The 19,827-nt window shown below is 45.6% G+C and overlaps 1 protein-coding gene across 1 annotated transcript in view; it reads right to left on the bottom strand.

The window, feature by feature from the left end:
* Positions 1 to 19,827, bottom strand: part of TOP6BL (TOP6B like initiator of meiotic double strand breaks) — a 45,780-nt gene that overhangs the window by 13,234 nt on the left and 12,719 nt on the right. Inside the window, exons 5-9 of the mRNA XM_058160750.1 lie at positions 19,230 to 19,313; positions 17,784 to 17,839; positions 6,982 to 7,053; positions 2,736 to 2,928; positions 1,415 to 1,574 (exon numbers count right to left, since the gene is read on the bottom strand). Of these exons, the coding sequence (XP_058016733.1) occupies positions 1,415 to 1,574; positions 2,736 to 2,928; positions 6,982 to 7,053; positions 17,784 to 17,839; positions 19,230 to 19,313 (565 nt within the window). The remainder of the gene's footprint in view (positions 1 to 1,414; positions 1,575 to 2,735; positions 2,929 to 6,981; positions 7,054 to 17,783; positions 17,840 to 19,229; positions 19,314 to 19,827) is intronic.

The following is a 19,827-nucleotide window of genomic DNA, read 5'->3' on the forward strand; positions in this document are numbered from 1 at the left end:
ATTTATGACGGCTGCGGCATTCCAGGGTCACGTGACCCCCTTTTGCCACCTTCCGACAGGCAGAGTCAACGGCGAAGCCAGCTTCACTCAACAACCGGGTTGCTAACTTATCAAACTGCAGTGATTCACTTAAGAACGGTGGCGAGAAAAGTCATAAAATGGGACAAAACTCACTTAACAAATGTCTCACTCAACAACATACATTTTGGGCTCCGCTGTGACTGAAAATTGAAGGCTACCTGTACATACATACCCTGTTTCCCTGAAAGTAAGACCCAACTGGAAAATAAGTCCTAGCATGATTTTTTTTCAGGATGCTCGTAATATAAGCCCTACTCCCAAAATAAGCCCCAGTTAAGATTGTCTTCCAGATGGATGCATTTAGTACCGTACTTCCACCCAAAATAAGACCTAACCAGAAAATAAGCCCTAATGCAGGGGTAGTCAACCTTTTTATAACTACCGCCCACTTTTGTATCTCTGTTAGTAGTAAAATTTTCTAACCGCCCACCGGTTCCACAGTAATGCACCGTGTATCGTCATCTGCGCATGCCTCTCGCACATCATGGATTGGGTTTGGAGGGGGGGGGCACCAGCTACCAGCTCTGCTTGCCTGTTACAGCTGGATGGTGTGGGGGGAGATGCGCGAGCTATTCTGGGATGAAGCTCTTGTTTCCGGTCGCACTATAACGCCATTTAGTTTCACTTACGTAATGTGAATAAAACCTATGCGCGGGTGATACAAATAATATTTTTTCAGAAATTTAAATTGTCACGGGAAATTTTATGAAAACCTAATGAAAATGTTTTTAAATAATACTATGAAATTTTTTTAAAAAGTCAATTAAATTAAAAAAAAGGAAAGTACTTCAGTATCGGACAAAACCCCTACCACCCACCATGAAAGCTGGAACGGCCACTAGTGGGCCAGGTTTACTACCACTGCCCTAATGCGTCTTTTGGAGCAAAAATTAATATAAGACCCGGTCTTATTTTCGGGAAAACACGGTAGATACATACATACTCAAAAGCATTTCAAGATTAGGTCTGCAGATCCATCCTCTGAGGAGTTTCCTCAACCACAAACCAGAGCTGCACAACAGATGGTTTGTGGACTCAGCTCAGTTGTGATACTCTGTGTGTGTGGGGAGCGGGGAGAGCTCCCTGTCACTTTACACCCATGTGCATTGTGCAGAGTTCTCATAAGGATACATGAGGCAAGCCACCAGACACTATTTATTACGCTGAAAATAAACATGTCAGATCACCGTTTTATTTTCAGGTTCGTCTGGCTGCCCCTGAGATTGTTCCCTGGAAAATCGCACATGCAGTTCATTCTTAAACAGCTTTCCCACGTTCCGACTGGATAACTGAAAACGAGCATAGCGTGGATGACACATATACACCGGGTTACCTGTTTCGCAATACGCCGCTGAATTTAGGGTGGCTCGGTAGGCGTATTTGCCCCATGATGCCAAACGTGAAGGATCTTCAAAGAAAGAATACGATACCTCCTCTGCAGAAAACAATATGGGCAGCCCAGCTGGATCATAAAGAAATATATATATGGTTGGCTAGGGAAAAAAAATTCATCATCTGAAGGCCAATGAATGGTGACCGCCACCGAGTGCTGAGTTTGATATAAAAAACTGTAATTAGTTTTGCATGAGTTCAATACTGCTTTTCTTTCTTTAAGTTAATCCAGTCTTGAGACAATAGCAGACCTCGCTCTAACTATAACTATTTACATATATATAGTTAGATATAGTTTTATACGTGTAACTATAGTTATATATAGTTGTAACTATAAGTTTATTAGACATTAATACAATTGAGAGAGTCGAGAGATATTTCACGAGAAGAGTCCTCCACTCCTCCGCTCGCAACAGAATCCCTTACGCCACCAGGCTTGAAATTTTGGGCTTAGGCAATTTAGAACTTCACCGCCTTCAGTCTGACCTAAGCGTAGTAGATAAAATTATCTGCTAGAATGTCCTACCTGTCAATGACTATTTCAGCTGCAACCGCAATAATACATGAGCAAATAACAGATACAAACTCAAGGTAAACCGCTCCAAACTCTATTGCAGGAAATACGACTTCAGCAACAGAGTGGTCAACGCCTGCTCTAACTGACTCTGTAGTTTCTTCCCCAAACCCCCAAAACTTTAAACTTAAACTGTCTACTGTTGACCTTACCCCATTCCTAAGAGGTCTGCAAGGGGCGTGGATAATGTCCCCTTTTATTCGTAACCATCTCATATATTCGTAATCATATTTATCCATTTCATGTTTATACTTTTATCTGTAATCTTATATATGCTTGACAAAATAAATAAATAAATAAATCTGGATCAAGATAATATAGGCTACATATAGGGTACAATCTTAAGACTCCCTGGAAATAAGCTTTTACGTATTTAATTCAACAAGACAAACTACTGAGTAGAAAAAAAATCCTCCAAATATTTAAAGGGAACGTATTCAACTGGAAGAAATAGGGAGGTGTCCCCCTGGTTGGCTCCCTCAAATTTGGGAGATGGAAACCCACAGGATTTGCCAAGGATGGATACCCCTGCTTTAAAATATTTCAAAAACGGCTACATCTGTTTTAGTTCAAACAATTTTTCTTAGCCAGGTAACTCTGGCTTTACAGTTTGCAAGCCCAGCCAACTGCAGACTTAAAGCATCCCTCGGCCCTTCTTTTATTGATCACCCATCACAGGAAAGGATACGGAGGCAGCAATGATCTTCGCAGGTTGGTTCGGGAAAGATTTTTGGCAGGGACACAGGGAGGCGGCAGGTGTGAGGCTCAGTGCACCCGTGAAACCTCTTTCTACTAATTCATCTGGGATGAACAGATTGACTCGTTTACCACTCACAAGGTGGGTTTTATCACAGGATGGGATTACGGCCCTGAATTCTGACCTGGGAGAGGGAGAGAGAGAGAAAGGGGGAAGGAGGGAGGGAGGGAGATGAGAACGAGAGAGGGAAGGAAGGGAGGAAGAGAGGGAGGGACGGAAGGAAGGAGGGAGGGAGGAAGAGATTGAGAGAGGGAAGGAAGGAAGGAAAGGAAGGGAGGGAAGGAGGGAGGGAGGAAGATGAGAGTGAGAGAGGGAAGGAAGGAACGAAGAGAGGAAGGGAAGGAGGGAGGGAAGGAGGAAGGGAGGAAGATGAGTGTCAGAGACAGAAGGAAGGAAGGAAGGACGGACGGAAGGAAGGAAGAAAGGAAGGAAGGAAAGGAACGGAGGGCAGGAGGGAGAGAGGAAGATGAGAGCGAGAGAGGGAAGGAAGGAAGGAAGGGAGAGAGGGATGGAGGAAGATGAGAGTGAGAGATGGAAAGAAGGAAAGGAAGGGAGGGAAGGAGGGAGGGAGGGAGGGAGGGAGGAAGATGAGAGCGAGAGAGGGAAGGAAGGAAGTGAGAGAGGGAGGGAGGGAGGGAAGAAGATGAGAGCGAGAGAGAGAAGGAAGGAAGGAAAGAAGGAGTGGGGTTAATTGGAGATGTAAAACAGAAGGAAACAAATTATAAATAAATAACAGATTAGTGAAAGATTACCCTTTTGTAATCTAATCCTTTTCACATATGTTGGGAAGCATCAAATTTGGAGACCCATTGCCCATCATATTTAAAGGGTGACTCGTTGAGAGATGGAGTTCACTCGTTCAATCTTCAGTTTCCATTTTTTAAAAATCAAGCTGTTAACAGTAGCAAACCCTTCACAGATAAATGTGGATTAATTCCTGTGTAGAACAGATTCAGCTACCAAAACAATTTTTTTTAAAGGGAGGCAGAGAGTAGATGGGGGTGGGGCCAATCAGAATTTTTACTACCTGTAAATGAATGATAGGCAGAGAAATGAATGGTATATTAAATATAGATATAGTTCTAAGAATAATAGCGATCAGGCTTTAGGTGTGGATTATGGAATTTTAAAAAGGTCATGGGAATCTACACTGCAAGTAAGAGGATATGTGAGGATGGATGCCATGTCTCTCCTCATTGCTCATTACAAAATTTTTGGTGTTGTTAGTTGCTTGTCCAACCCATCGCGACCCCATGGAAAATGTTCCTCCAGGCCTTCCTGTCCCCTACCATCCTCCAGAGTCCATTTAAACTCACACCGACTGCTTCAGTGACTCCATCCATCCACCTCGTTCTCTGTCGTCCCCTTCTTCTTTTGCCCTCGATCTTTCTCAGCATTCGGCTCTTCTCCAGGGAGTCCTTCCTTCTCATTAGGTGGCCAAAGTATTTGAGTTTCATCTTCAGGATCTGGCCTTCTAAAGAGGAGTCAGGGTTGATCTCCTCTAGGACCGACCGGTTTGACCGCCTTGCAGTCCAAGGGACTCACAGGAGTCTTCTCCAGCACCAGAGTTCAAAGGCCTCCATTCTTTGGTGCTCAGCCTTCCTTCTGGTCCAACTTTCATAGCCATCCATTGCAACTGGGAACACCATCGCCTGGACTATGTGCACTTTTGTTGGCAGGGTGAGGTCTCTGTTTTTTTAGTATGCTGTCTAGATTTGCCATAGCTTTCCTCCCCAGGAAAAATACAGGCCACCAAACCTTTGCTTCCACAACCACCAGGGGGCAGTGCAGTCTAGGAAACTCCCTTTTAAGTGTTCTTTTTCAAACCCTTGCAGTCCCTATTTCTGCAGCTATAGGTGATCCTTGACTTACAACCACAACTGATGCCAAAATTATTGCTGCTTAGCGAGACAGTTGTTAAGTGAGTTTTGCCCCATTTTTACCACTTTCCGTGCCACCTTTATTAAGTGAATCGCTGCAGTTGTTAAGTGAGTAACAGGGTTGTGAAGCGAATCTGGCTTCCCCACTGACTTTGCTTGTCGAGAGGTCGCAAAAATGGATCGCATGACCTCGGGACACTGCAACCGTCATAAATGTGAGTCAGCTGTCAAGCATCCGAAGGTAATCCAGGTGACCATGGGGATACTGCAACGGTTGTGTGAAAAAACGGTCATTAAGTCACTTTTTTCAGTGCTGTTGTAACTTGGAACAGTCACTAAATGAATGGCTGTAACTCAAGGACTACCTGTAGATGAGGTTGGATGTAGCCACCTACTGAGTCCTGTGGAAAAGGCGCAGATTGGCATTGGGACAAGATAATTTATTGCCTGTACACCGCCCTGAGTCCTTCGGGAGAAGGGCGGTATAAAAATCAAATAAATCAAATAAATAAATAATAAATTGTTCTACACAGTAACTAGGAATCAACCTTTTTGACCACTTCTTGTCAAACAGACAACAAGTGGTCAAAATTGGCAACGCTATATCTAATCCTGTTCCTGTCAAAAGTGGCGTTCCCCAAGGTAGCGTTCTTGGACCAACACTCTTCAAACTATACATAAATGATCTCTGCGACCTCATCTCAAGTTATTGTGTTCTCTTTGCTGACGATGTCAAACTATTTAATACCACTGATAATACTTCTACCCTTCAAGAAGACCTCGACTTAATTTCCGATTGGTCTAAAACTTGGCAACTCCAAATCTCAACCAGCAAATGCTCAGTCTTACATATTGGAAAAAAGAACCCTAATATCAAGTACAAACTTGATGGACATTACCTAACTGATGACCCCCACCCTGTCAAAGATCTTGGAGTTCTCATATCAAATGACCTTAGTGCCAAAGCTCACTGCAACTACATAGCGAAAAAAGCCCTAAGAGTTGTAAACCTAATTTTACGCAGCTTCTTTTCTAAAAACTCTACACTACTAACTAGAGCATACAAAACATTTGCCAGACCTATTCTTGAATACAGCTCATCCGTCTGGAACCCATACCACATCTCTGACATAAATACAATAGAAAGAGTCCAGAAATATTTTACTAGAAGAGTTCTTCACTCCTCCGAAAACAACAAAATACCTTATACCACCAGGCTTGAAATCCTGGGATTAGAAAACTTACAACTCCGTCGACTTTGACATGACCTGTGTTTAACACACAAAATCATCTATTGCAATATCCTTCCTGTAAATGACTACTTCAGCTTCAATCGCAATATTACAAGAGCAAAAAATAGATTCAAGCTAAATGTCAACCGCTTCAAACTTGACTGCAGAAAATATGACTTCTGTAACACAGTTGTTAATGCTTGGAGCTCATTACCTGACTCCATAGTCTCTACTCAAAATCCCAAAATCTTCAACCAAAAACTGTCTTACTATTGACCTCACCCCATTTCTAAGAGGGCTATAAGGGGCGTGCATAAGAGCACAAAAGTGCCTACCGTTCCTGTCCTATTGCTCCCTTCATCGTATCAAATTGATATAGTTGATGCATATTTTTATACATATTAGTATATTTTCTTCAAAATATGTTGTTTTATCTATGACAATTGTTTGTGTATACTGTTGTGACAAAAATAAATAAATAATAATAATAATAATAAAAAATACAAAACCTCCAAACGATGGCAAACTAATTAATCTGGCTGGTTTAGGGCTTCACAGGCTGCATAGCAGTGGTGGATTTCAATTTTTTTTACTACCAGTTCTGTGGGTGTGGCTTGGTGGGCGTGGCATGGCTTGGTGGGTGTGGCTTGGTGGGCGTGGCAGGGAAAGGATACTGTAAAATCTCCATTCCCTCCCCATAAGCTGGGACTTGGGAGGCAGAGAATAGATGGGGGCGGGGCCAGTCAGAATTTTTACTACCGGTTCTCCGAACTACTCAAAATTTCTGCTACCGGTTCTCCAGAACTGGTCAGAACCTACTGAAACCCATCTCTGATGCATAGACCCAGCTTATTTTGATTAAGGACTAACAAATTTCAAATTAATTAGACGTTCTCAAACTGGATCATCTGCATCTTGTCAAAAACAATATTCCCCCAGCTATTTGGATCTAGGAACGAATGCTGGGCACCGTTTCCACAATCTGGTTTTAAAAATGACTTTGTATTTTATAACCCCTCCATCAATCAGGCTCTGGAGGAGAAATTTTTCCCCCCAACTCCTTACCTCATAAAATGTCTCCCATCACTAAGTAACGTGGTTCCATCTGGCAAACATGTGCTGACTTTCCCTTCTGGGCTGAAGCACAGAAGGAGATGTCGAAAAGTCACTGCATTTATCGTAATTACAAATGAGAACACCAATTAAACAACAAGGCAGACCTTTTATATTATTTCCTTGAATTCACTGAACTTCCAGTTACTATTGCAATCAAAAGCTTACATAGCACGGGTTCATGTGGTGCTAACTTAATATTTGGGTATAAATCTGTCCAATTGTGTCTTACGTAACAAGCCATGGTCATACAAAGTATGGATTAGTTCAATATTCGGTTTAGGCAAAAGGAACTATTGAAAACATGCCCAAAGCATGAATGTGCAGAGTAGTGGTGAAATCAATTTTTTTTTACTACCGGTTCTGTGGGCGTGGCTTGGTGGGCATGGTGTGGCTTGGTGGGCATGGCAGGGGGGGATACTGCAAAATATTCCCACCCCACTCCAGGAGAAGGATACTGCAAAATCTCCATTCCCACTCCACTCCAGGGAAAAGATATTGCAAAATCCCCATTCCCTTCCCACTCCTGGGAGAAGGGTATTGCAAAATCTCCATTCCCTCCCCACTCTAGGGGAAGGATACTGCAAAATCTCCATTCCCACCCTACTCTGGGGCCAGGCAGAGGTGGTATTAGCCGGTTCTCCGAACTACTCAAAATTTCCATTACCGGTTCTCCAGAACCTGTCAGAACCTGCTGGATTTCACCCCTGGTGCAGAGGTAGTTTTAGAGTAGTATAGAGATTTAAAGGTAGTCCTTGATGTAGGACCACAATTTTGATCATGTGACCATGGGGAAGCTGCAGCAGTCATAAGTGTGAAAAATGGTCATAAGTCAGTTTCTTCAGTGCTGTTGTATCTTTGAACGGTCACTAAACGAATGTTGTAAATTGAGGTCTACTATTTTTGTCTTATAATGACACTGTAATCCCTGGCATCGAGGTAGAGTCGGGGCAACTAAATGGAGCTGAGTGTTTACTGGCCGGATGCCCTTCCTGTCGCCAATGCAGAGTTCGCAGCTGATATTTTACTCATTGTGCCCAGAGAGAGAAATATCTGCTGCTACCTAGGATCGAACTCACAGCCTCCTGATGGTGAGGCGAGAGGTCCACCTCTAGGCCACTGCACCACTCCTAAGTTGAGGACTACTTGTAACTGTAAAATCCAAGAAGAAACTTGTTGCAGTTAAGTCCATGTACATTTTTAATCTATAGATGTAAAATACCCACTGCATTGGCCTTGGATGCTGCCAACTGGGCTGTTTCAAAAGGATTTATGTTGGAGATAAATGCCCACCACAAATCTTGAGAGAACAGATGGTTCCCTGCCAGTTATTCTCTTTAGGTGATGCACTTCCTGTTTCTTCTTTTTAATTATGCATTAAGTGGCCGTGCTAATGCTAGCAGATGTTCAGTGATTGAAATCCCTGTCAGTTTCCCAGAAGGAATACAAGGTTACCACCAGATAGAGACCTCCTTAATAAGTGGCTGGGTTTTAACACTGCAAAATTGAGCTCTAAAGAGCGGTTGGGCTAGTCTGTCAGCATTTAACAAACTGATTCATGACAATTTGGGAGTTATAGCGAGCTGGAAAAAGGGAGAATCTTTAGCTCTAGAAAACGAGAACGAAACTCTTACTTAGCTTTGGGACAAATTTTACCTCTAAGGGGAACAGGTTATTTATGGTAGTCCTCAATTTACAACCATTCATTCAGCGATTCTTCAAAGTTATAAAGACACTGGAAAAAGTTACTTATGACTGTGTTCTGTTTCCCTTCCCCCAATACTCCCAGCAAAGAGTCCGTCAGAGGCCTTCCTTTTTTTTTCCTTTTATTTACATAGATACATGTCCTGGCCACGTCTACCCACGGGCCTGCCAAGTTTCTGGAGATAACGAGGAAATTATAGATAAGGCCAGAATTACTCACGAATATATTCTTCCCTCCATGAAATAGTTAGCTCGCGCCAAATTCATTGCTTTGTCCGAGACAAAAAACCAGGAAGTCCCGCCTCCTATTTATAGTCTCTGCAGATGTCACTGCATGACAATTATGACTTGGCTTTGTCCCAACTCTTCCGCTGCTGCGCACGCCGATCAAGCCTTCGTAATCTTGCGTCCCTCCAAAACTGTTCTTGGGGCGTTGCCAAATCAGAAGAAGGCCCGGGAGAATCAGGCCTTGCCGGCCCCTCCCTTTGAGTGGGTGCCAGGGAGGGAGAGGGCTCAAGAGAAGCAGGGCTTGCCAGGTCTTCTCCTAATTTTCTGAATCATCCGAGTCCAGGAGTCTGGGTCCAGGAACCTGGGTCACAACACTATCCCTCACCGCAGGGCCCTTCCCCCGGGGCTGACGATCGGGATGCGGTCGGGCTGGGTTCTGCTCATGGAAGGCCTGCACCAGGTCAGGGGCATGAACGTCGGAGGCATCTACCCAGGAGAAATCAGTCCCGTATCCCTTCCACGCGATCAAATATTGGAAACGACCCTTTAGCCAGCGAGAGTCTCTTACGCTGTGGACTTCGTATTCCTCCGACCCGTCCTCGGCGACAGTGACGGGTGCTGTTGTGCACGAAGGGGACTCGGTGTGGCCTCAGGAACCAGAAGGACCGGTGAAAACGGGTGGATCCGCATGGATCGTGGCAGGGTCAGTCGGTAGGCTACCGGGTTGATGACTGCCTCGACAGGGAACGGGCCGATGAATCGGTGGTCCAACTTCTTTACCGGCCGGTCGGACGGGAGGTGTTTGGTGGAGAGCCACACCCGGTCTCCAACTGCCAACGGGCGCCGTCGCCGAGCGGTCAGCGGACGTTTGTAGTCCTCCTTTGCCCGATTCAGCTGCTGACGTACCAACTGTTGGACCGCATGCAATTCCGTCAGGAAGGTCTGCGTTCGGGAACAGGAGAGTCCGGTGGTGCCAGAGGGAAGAGCCGGATGGTACCCACATTGGCAAAGAACGGGGTCATCTGAGTAGAGGTGTGCTGAGAGTTGTTAAAAGCAAACTACGCCAGAGACAGGTAGTCGGCCCAGTTGTCCTGTTGCTGGTTGATGAAGCAACGGAGATACTGTTCCAGTATACCGATGACCTTCTCTGTACCCCGCCGGTCTCCGGATGGTGCGATGACGACAGACATACCTGCACCTCCAACGCGCCATCAGGCTCTTCCAGAAGCGGGCTGTGAACTGAACTCCGCGGTCCGAAACCACCCTGTCCGGTAGACCATGGAGGCGGAAGATGTGCTGCAGAAAGAGACGGGCGTTTTGCGGCTGTGGGCAGTCCGCGGCATGGGATGAAGTGTGCCATCTTGGTGAGCATGTCCACCACCACCAGCACCGTGGTGAACCCAGAGGACGCGGCAGGTCTGTCAGAAATCCATAGAGATCGCCCCAGGGTCTGTCGGGTGTCGGCAAGGGTTGGAGGAGCCGAGGAGGCCCCGTGGCGGTCTTGGCTTGCCGGCACGGCACGCAGGATGTCACGTAGGCATGTATATCATGCCGCACTGGGCCACCAAAAGGTCCGTGTCACCAGGTGGAGGGTCTTGAAGAACCCAAAATGTCCTGCTGCAGGGTTGTCGTGGCACTGGGTCATGACGAGGGCTCGGAGTGGTCCTGTGGGCACATATAATCGCCCAAACTTGAGTAAGTCCTCCTCCAAGGTCCAAGGAGACGTGGGGCCCACCTCCGCTCTCCTTTGCTGCGACCAGGCGTCCTGGCGCTGCGCCTCGCACCTGGGCCCGCAAGTCCACTGGCTCCGTGCTGCGGCCAAGGCTTCTGCCGCAGCACTGTCCGTGGAGGAAGGGGTCCTTGGCGCAGAGGTACTCTGGCTTCGGGACAGGGCATCCGCCCTCCGGTTGTGACCGCTGGGAATGTAGGTCACGCGAAGTTGAACCGGCAAAACAACGACCACCGGATCTGCCGCTGGTTCAACTTCCGAGCTGTGGTGAGGTGCTCGAGATTCCGATGGTCCGCTCGACCTCCACCTGATGTCGGGCCCTCCAGATGGTGTCGCCAAGCCTCGAATGCAGCCTTGATAGCCAGCAACTCTTTTCCCAGATAGTGTAGTTGCGCTCGGAAGGATTGAGTTTCCGGAGTAGTAAGCGCAGGGAAAAGTGTGCCACCATTCGTCGGAGCCTGTAGCAGCACCGCCCCAGAGCCACATTGGACGTCCGTTTCCACCACAAAAGGCCGGAGCGGGTCGGGATGCCTCAGGACGGGTTCCGTGACGAAGGCTTTCTTGAGGGCTGTGAATGCTTCTTGCTGCGGGGACCCCACCGAATGCAACCTTCTTCCTGAGGAGCTGGGTAAGTGGAGCTGTCAGTGTGGCGAAGCCCGGGATGAAGGTCCAATAGTAGTTGGCGAAGCCCAGCAGGCGCTGAACATCCTTCACCCGACGAGGGGCTTCCCAGCTACACAAAGCTTCTACTTTACATGGGTCCATGGCTATGCCCTCGGGCGAGATGATATGCCCGAGGAATTCTATGGAAGTCCGGCAGAAGACGCATTTCTCCAGCTTCGCATTGAGTTGTTGCTCCATAGCGTTGCAGAACCAGACTGACGTGTCGAAGGTGGCTTTCCCTGGACCGGGAGTAAATCAGGATGTCGTCGAGGTAGATAACCACGAACCGATCCAACATGTCTCGGAACACGTCGTTCATGAAGTGCTGAAAAACGGCGGGAGCATTGGTCAACCCAAATGGCATGACAGTGTATTCGTAGTGTCCGTATCGGGTGCCGAATGCCGTCTTCCATTCGTCTCCTTCTCGTATCCGCACCAGGTTGTAGGCCCCCCGGAGATCGAGCTTGGTGAAGATCGTGGCCTCCCGCAACCTTTCCAGTAGCTCCGGGATGAGCGGCAGGGGGTAGCGATTCCGCACCGTAATGGCGTTTAGCCGGCGGTAATCACAGCATAGGCGCAAGTCCCCTGTCTTCTTCTTCACAAAGAGGACCGGGGCCGAGAGAGGGGACTTTGAAGGCCGGATGAACTCTCGGGCCAGGTTTTTGTCCAGGAAGTCCCTGAGGCGCCAACTCGGGCTCCGACATGGAATACAGGCGTCCCACAGGCAGTGGTGCGTTGGGCAGAAGGTCCACGGGCAATCGAGGGGCCGGCGGGGGTAGTCGGTCCGCCTCCTTCTCGCTGAACACGTCGGCGAAGTCCGTCAGCTCAGGAGGCAAGGTGATGGCAGCGGTGGGGACGTTCTGGCCGGCACAGGTGTGGCGGATGTGATCGACGCACTGCAGACTCGGGAAAGAGATGGCGTTCCGCGACCAGGCCACCTGAGGATCGTGGGTCCGAAGCCAGGCCAACCCAAGGACCAAGGGAAAATGAAGGTCCGCCGTGACATAAAACTGGATCGCCTCCTCATGGTCCCCAATAGCCAGGCGCAAAGGCTGGGTGGCGAATTTAATGGGGGCGGACACCAGTTCTCGTCCATCAATTGTCTCTACCCGCATCGGAGGGTCCACCGGAACCACGGGGACCGCAAACTGGGTCACAAAGGCCTGGTCCATAAAGTTTGTTGTGGCCCCTGAGTCCACCAGCGCATGCGCCTGGAGCCCGTCCGACTGGTTCCCCAACCATATCCGTGTGTCCAGAATCAGATGCCGAGGGGCCCAGAGTCTACTTCCAACGTCCAGTGGGGCTTAGTACGTGCCCGACCTAGGGTTTCCCGAGGTCGGGCCTGCTCCGCTTCCGATTGGTCACGCTGTGATTCGGGGACGGTCGTGCCCCACTTCGCTTTCTGGGGCAAGAAGCGGCGGTGGCGGGCTCCCACAGTACAGGCACAATCCCCTTGGCGCCCGGTTCCGCTCCTGGGCTGTTAGGCGAGGTCTGGCCGCTCCCAACTCCATGGGCTCTTCCGCAGCGGTTACAAAACGTGGGGCGACCCTGGGTGCTGGTGGTGCAGGAAGTGGGGTGCAGATGTCGACGGAGGGTCCCGGGGTGCGACGGGACGGTCGCCGTTGCAGACGGGCATCGAGGCGGAGACAAAGGGCACCAAGTTGTCGAGGGTCCGCGGCGCCCACGCGGGCCAGCTCGTCTTGCAATTCTGGGCTGAAGCACAGAAGGAGATGTCGAAAAGTCACCGCATTTATCGTAATTACAAATGAGAACACCAATTAAACAACAAGGCAGACCTTTTATATTATTTCCTTGAATTCACTGAACTTCCAGTTACTATTGCAATCAAAAGCTTACATAGCACGGGTTCATGTGGTGCTAACTTAATATTTGGGTATAAATCTGTCCAATTGTGTCTTACGTAACAAGCCATGGTCATACAAAGTATGGATTAGTTCAATATTCGGTTTAGGCAAAAGGAACTATTGAAAACATGCCCAAAGCATGAATGTGCAGAGTAGTGGTGAAATCAATTTTTTTTTACTACCGGTTCTGTGGGCGTGGCTTGGTGGGCATGGTGTGGCTTGGTGGGCATGGCAGGGGGGGATACTGCAAAATATTCCCACCCCACTCCAGGAGAAGGATACTGCAAAATCTCCATTCCCACTCCACTCCAGGGAAAAGATATTGCAAAATCCCCATTCCCTTCCCACTCCTGGGAGAAGGGTATTGCAAAATCTCCATTCCCTCCCCACTCTAGGGGAAGGATACTGCAAAATCTCCATTCCCACCCTACTCTGGGGCCAGGCAGAGGTGGTATTAGCCGGTTCTCCGAACTACTCAAAATTTCCATTACGGTTCTCCAGAACCTGTCAGAACCTGCTGGATTTCACCCCTGGTGCAGAGGTAGTTTTAGAGTAGTATAGAGATTTAAAGGTAGTCCTTGATGTAGGACCACAATTTTGATCATGTGACCATGGGGAAGCTGCAGCAGTCATAAGTGTGAAAAATGGTCATAAGTCAGTTTCTTCAGTGCTGTTGTATCTTTGAACGGTCACTAAACGAATGTTGTAAATTGAGGTCTACTATTTTTGTCTTATAATGACACTGTAATCCCTGGCATCGAGGTAGAGTCGGGGCAACTAAATGGAGCTGAGTGTTTACTGGCCGGATGCCCTTCCTGTCGCCAATGCAGAGTTCGCAGCTGATATTTTACTCATTGTGCCCAGAGAGAGAAATATCTGCTGCTACCTAGGATCGAACTCACAGCCTCCTGATTGTGAGGCGAGAGGTCCACCTCTAGGCCACTGCACCACTCCTAAGTTGAGGACTACTTGTAACTGTAAAATCCAAGGAGAAACTTGTTGCAGTTAAGTCCATGTACATTTTTAATCTATAGATGTAAAATACCCACTGCATTGGCCTTGGATGCTGCCAACTGGGCTGTTTCAAAAGGATTTATGTTGGAGATAAATGCCCACCACAAATCTTGAGAGAACAGATGGTTCCCTGCCAGTTATTCTCTTTAGGTGATGCACTTCCTGTTTCTTCTTTTTAATTATGCATTAAGTGGCCGTGCTAATGCTAGCAGATGTTCAGTGATTGAAATCCCTGTCAGTTTCCCAGAAGGAATACAAGGTTACCACCAGATAGAGACCGCCTTAATAAGTGGCTGGGTTTTAACACTGCAAAATTGAGCTCTAAAGAGCGGTTGGGCTAGTCTGTCAGCATTTAACAAACTGATTCATGACAATTTGGGAGTTATAGCGAGCTGGAAAAAGGGAGAATCTTTAGCTCTGGAAAACGAGAACAAATTTGGGACAAATTTTACCTCTAAGGGGAACAGGTTATATATGGTAGTCCTCAATTTACAACCATTCATTCAGCGATTCTTCAAAGTTATAAAGACACTGGAAAAAGTTACTTATGAGTGGTTCTCACAGCTATGACCGTTACACTATGGTCACATGATCGAAATTCTAGCACTGGGCCACTGGCATGAACTTACGAGACCGCCTGCTGTTACCTTATGCCTCCCACCGACCGGTACGTTCTCACAGAGAAGGTCTCCTCAGGGTGCCGTCCACCAAACAATGTCGGCTGGCGGCCCCCAGGAGTAGGGCCTTCTCTGTGGGAGCACCAACACTCTGGAATGAACTTCCCCCTGGCCTACGCCAAGTGCCTGATCTTCGGACCTTTCGCCGTGAGCTAAAAACATACTTATTTATTCAAGCTGGACTGGCATAATGGTTTTTTAACATTTTAATTGGGTTTTATTGTTGTGGGGTTTTAAATATTTTTAAAATTTAAAATTTAAATTTTTAAACATTGGCCTTCTGTAATATGTTTTATTTTAAATTTTGATTTTAATTGTATATATATTGTGTTTTATTTAGGCTGTATACCGCCCTGAGTCCTTCGGGAGAAGGGCGGTATAAAAATTTGATAAATAAATAAATAAATAAATGAAGTTACAATGGTTCTTGGGGGTCACACGATATATAAGCCATTTACTTAGTGTCTATGGAGAGTCTCAGTCATCCAGGTCATGGTTGTTCCAAAGGTGCGTTGTTGTTTTTTTCCCCAAGAGACAACAGAACTTTCTGGTTTTTCTTTGACCAATCCAGTCAGAGCTGAAGAAGCTTCTTGGATGAGAAGCGAAATGTCTTCAGAGAAAAACCAGAAAGTCCAGTTGGCTCTTGGGGGAAAAAAAAGCACCTTTAAGCCATTTACAGTAGTGGCCAAAACTGTGGAACCCTTTTGGGAAAAGTGTATTTTTGGGGTTGGATGGCTAATAACATCACTCTTTTTTGGGAGTTTCAAGATAATCCTATTCCATTGCTGGAATGGCCTGGGAATAGCCCAGACCTTCACCCAATTGAAAATCTATGGAGCCGACTAAAGAAACTGGTTAGTCAGAAGCGACCCAGCAATAAAACCCAGTTAATAGAAGCCATCATTCAATCTTCGTTTCACATGAGAACAGCTGCAGAACTAGAAGACTTGGTTCACTCCATGGGAAGATGTTGTAAGACCATCATTCATGCTAAAGGTTACCCAATTAAGTATTAACTGACATGGTGATCATTTTTGTATATCTCAATTTTTCTACATGTTTCACTTTTCTTCTTTATACTGTAACTGCTATTCTAATAGCAAACCCTTCATAAAAGTTATTGCATTACATTCTTGATTAAATTATCTTTCCATTGATATATAATTTTATGGTACTACTCCCCAAAAAAGTGGTGTTATTATCTAGTTTTAGAAAACACACTTTTCCCAAAAGGTTGCCACAATTTTGGCCACTACTGTACTTATTTACTTATTTATTTATAAAATTTATTGGCCGTCCATCTTACTATAAGGCAGCGGTTCTCAACCTGTGGGTCGGGACCCCATTGGGGGTCAAATGACGATTTGCCAGGGGTCGCCTAAGACCATCAGAAATATGGGAAGTATACTTACGAGTTGAAGAATGGTTGACTCCACAAGCTAGCTGCAGGCTCTTCAAATCGCTAGCCGAATTCGGCTTCAGGCGCGATGAATTGAAAAAGAGAGAAATCTTTGCTCTGATGTCTCCCTCTCAAGCCAGCTGCAATCACTCCCAATCGCTAGCCTAATCTGGCTTCAGGCGCGATAAACTTAATAGGGGAGGAGTCTCCGCTCTAATGCCTCCGTGCTCAAGGCAATCGCAAGCAGTTCAGATCGCTAGCCAATACGGCTTCAGGCATGATAAATTCAAAACGAAAATAATTTTATGGTTGGGGTCGCCACATCGTGGGGAATTGTATTAAAGGGGTCGCAGCACTATAAAGATTGAGAACCACTGCTATAAGGTAACTCTGGGCGGCTTACATATAAAAAATATATATCTATATTAAGACTTGAATAAATTAAAACCAGAGATTCAAATCAAGGGCAGGTGGGAGGACGCGAGTGGAATGTGGGTGGGAGGGAGGCGGGACCTATTGTCACTCGATCAATCACCTACACTATACTGTTCCTCATTGGGGCCCCAGGCCAATTGGCAGATCCAGGTTTTTAGGCCCTCAACGAAAGAGTAGGAGAGTTGCAACCTTCTCAACCAGCTTCTGACAAGCCAAGACAATTCCGACCACAATCAAGACCACAATTTCTGACATTAAGCAAGATGGTTGGTGGTTAAGTATGTTGCATCCAATTGTACGGACTTTTTTTTTTTGCCCTAAACCTGACACCAAGACAAAAATCTTGGGGGGAAAAACGAAGAGATTATTCATCCCCATTTTCCCCAAAAAACTCATGATTAAGAATGTTCCAGAACTGCAGAATGTTGACAGAGTGTACTGTAGCTGGAAAGGAAAATGGATAGACAGATAGGAATCAATGGTTCTGTTTAGTCTCATAGCTCCAGTCAGAATCTGGCTTACTAGAGTTCCAGATGGAACATTTTTTGAAAAAGTACTTTTAAAAAATAAATAAATATGTATATATATATATATAAATATATATATATTTGTTTTCTGAGGTTTTCACGGGTGTTTGTATATAGGTCTTTGGTTGTTCGGGTTTTCTCCCGTGTAAAATTGGAAATGTTTTATATATATATATATAAAATATATATATGTTTTATTTTTTATTTATTTATAGGTTTTATTTTACTATAAGTCCCACTTCTTAAATCAAATAATGTTGATGTTGTATTTAATAATAGTCAAGGTTACTATGAAGAACAAATATTTTAAGGGACTGCCAAAGTTACAGAGGAGAGATACATTTTATGTCTCTTTTCCCAAACCTGGGATTAAATTCCTTCTCCGACGGTTGTTTTAAGCAGCGTTTTAACGATTGTCTTTTCGTATCAAGTCTTTGAACAATATATATTTATTTGTATGGTTTAATTATATAGTCTACAGCTGCCAGTATAACTTTGTAGATGTTTACTTACCTATATGTCTCAGCGGAGATGTTGCCATTAATTTTTACACAGTAATGGAACTTGATCTATAAAAGCAGAATGGCACAAAATAAGAAATATAGAAAGTGACCATAATATGGGAAACATAGTCTTCATATTGGTACCACTTTGTATAGGTAGTCCTCGGCTTATGACCACATTGTGGATCAGAAATTTCCATTACTAAACAAGGGACCCGAAATTACAACCTTTTTCTCTGTCTGGGTTCTTAAGCAAATCACTGCAATTGTTAAGTGAAGCATGTGGTCATTAAATGAATCCACTTTTCCTCGCTGATTTTGGTTGTCGGAAGCCTGATGGGAAAGTCACAAATGGCGATCAGATGACCACAGGCTAATTGCAAACTTCATTCCGCCCAAATTTTCATCATCTGCCTAAGGGGAAACGGCGATGGTCGTAATTGTGAGGACTGCCCCAAATAACTATTTTCAGTGTCTGTAATTTCAGACAGTTGCCAAATGTATGGTTGTTAAGTCAAGGACTACTTGTATTGCACAGTGACTGTTTTATTATTTAGGATTTATTGTTTAAATTATTCATTATTATTGAATTTATTATTTAGGATTTTAGGCAGAAAACCTTCCCAAGCACACCTGGACACAGCAGGGCCTGAACTTTGCACAGAAACTATTCAGCTGTTACCTCAAATGATGTGTGTCTGAATAGAAAGGATTCTCACCCAGGAAATGCAATTTTATATATCCCAAAATGCACCCTCAACTAATCCCGGTTGTACTCTGAAAATGTTAGCGAAACTGTGGCTTAATGTGACGTGAAGCAAACCGGCAGAGGTTGCATCAAATCCTCCAGCCGCATCCTTTGTATCCTATCGTGATCGCTAGAGTTTGATAAGATTTGCCCTCTTTACTAAATAAAATTATTTTAAAATAGCAGAGACAAGTTGAGGCTGGATCTGGGGGGTTTAGGACTTTTCAGCTCCTACCCTTGGCCGTGCCTGCTTCTCCGCCAGACTTCCGCCTCGGGGCATTTGTCGCTAGCTTTTCTCCTTGGCTGACATGCCCCCACGCATTTGCCCTGGTCAGTAGGCCACTGCCCCTCTGTCTGGGATGAACACTGTGGTGTTGAATGGGCTGCGCCGAAGTGTGTGGGACAGAGGGGCCGTGGCCCATTGGCCAGGGCGAATGAGTGGGGGCGTGTCAGCCGAGGAGAACAGCTAGCGACAAATGCCCCAAGGCGGAAGCCTGATGGAGAAGCAGGGGTGGCCAAGGTAGGAGCCGAAAAGTCCCATCCCGTGGATGGGGTAACCAGGTTGATCAGGATACAGAATTTTCTCTTCCTACGTAGGCAGCTTTTTAAAAAAATTCGTTGCAGATTTTAAGTTGGAAGGTAGTCATTTAATCCCGAGGAAACCCGAACATAATATTTAGTAAATCACAGTGCAGGGGAATCTCTTACAGTTGTGTGCACGAGGCTGATCCTATGGATGAACTGTTTCAATGGGACGCTATCTTCCTTCAGGACTTCAGATTTCTCACACAGCTGAAAAGCCCAGAGAGAAAGTTAACGTGTCGTTTTCAAAACCTTTAATTGAAGTTTTATTGCACCATTAAACTTTTCAATTCACCCATCCCTTGGCACAGCCACTAAATCGAAAGCTTTAACCTGCACTGCTAAAGGTGGCTGATGCAACCGTGGAAATGTCTTTTTTAACTCATTTTATCCAGAATTTCTATCCCTAGTCCCCAGATCGTAGGATAAGCAGGAATGTAGGTCACTGCCTCTATTACAATACTGCATTCCAGTTGTTCTAGAAATATTACTGCATTCTACCTTTTGTTCTGATTTAAAGAACTATTTCTCCCCAGTAGTTTCCGGTGAATTTTAGAGATGCTTTTCTTTTCTTTGTGCGTATAAGATGAAGGACAACCCTCCAGAAAAATAGACATGATTTTTAATTATGGCTCTATAATTAATCACTTTTTTTCTTGAGAGGGTCAAGGGTCAACTCCTGATCCCTGATCCCTTGCTCTCTCTCTCTGGAAACATAACTTTT

This window comes from Ahaetulla prasina, chromosome 17 (genome assembly GCF_028640845.1).
Source record: "Ahaetulla prasina isolate Xishuangbanna chromosome 17, ASM2864084v1, whole genome shotgun sequence".
NCBI classification, from domain to species: Eukaryota; Metazoa; Chordata; class Lepidosauria; order Squamata; family Colubridae; genus Ahaetulla; species Ahaetulla prasina.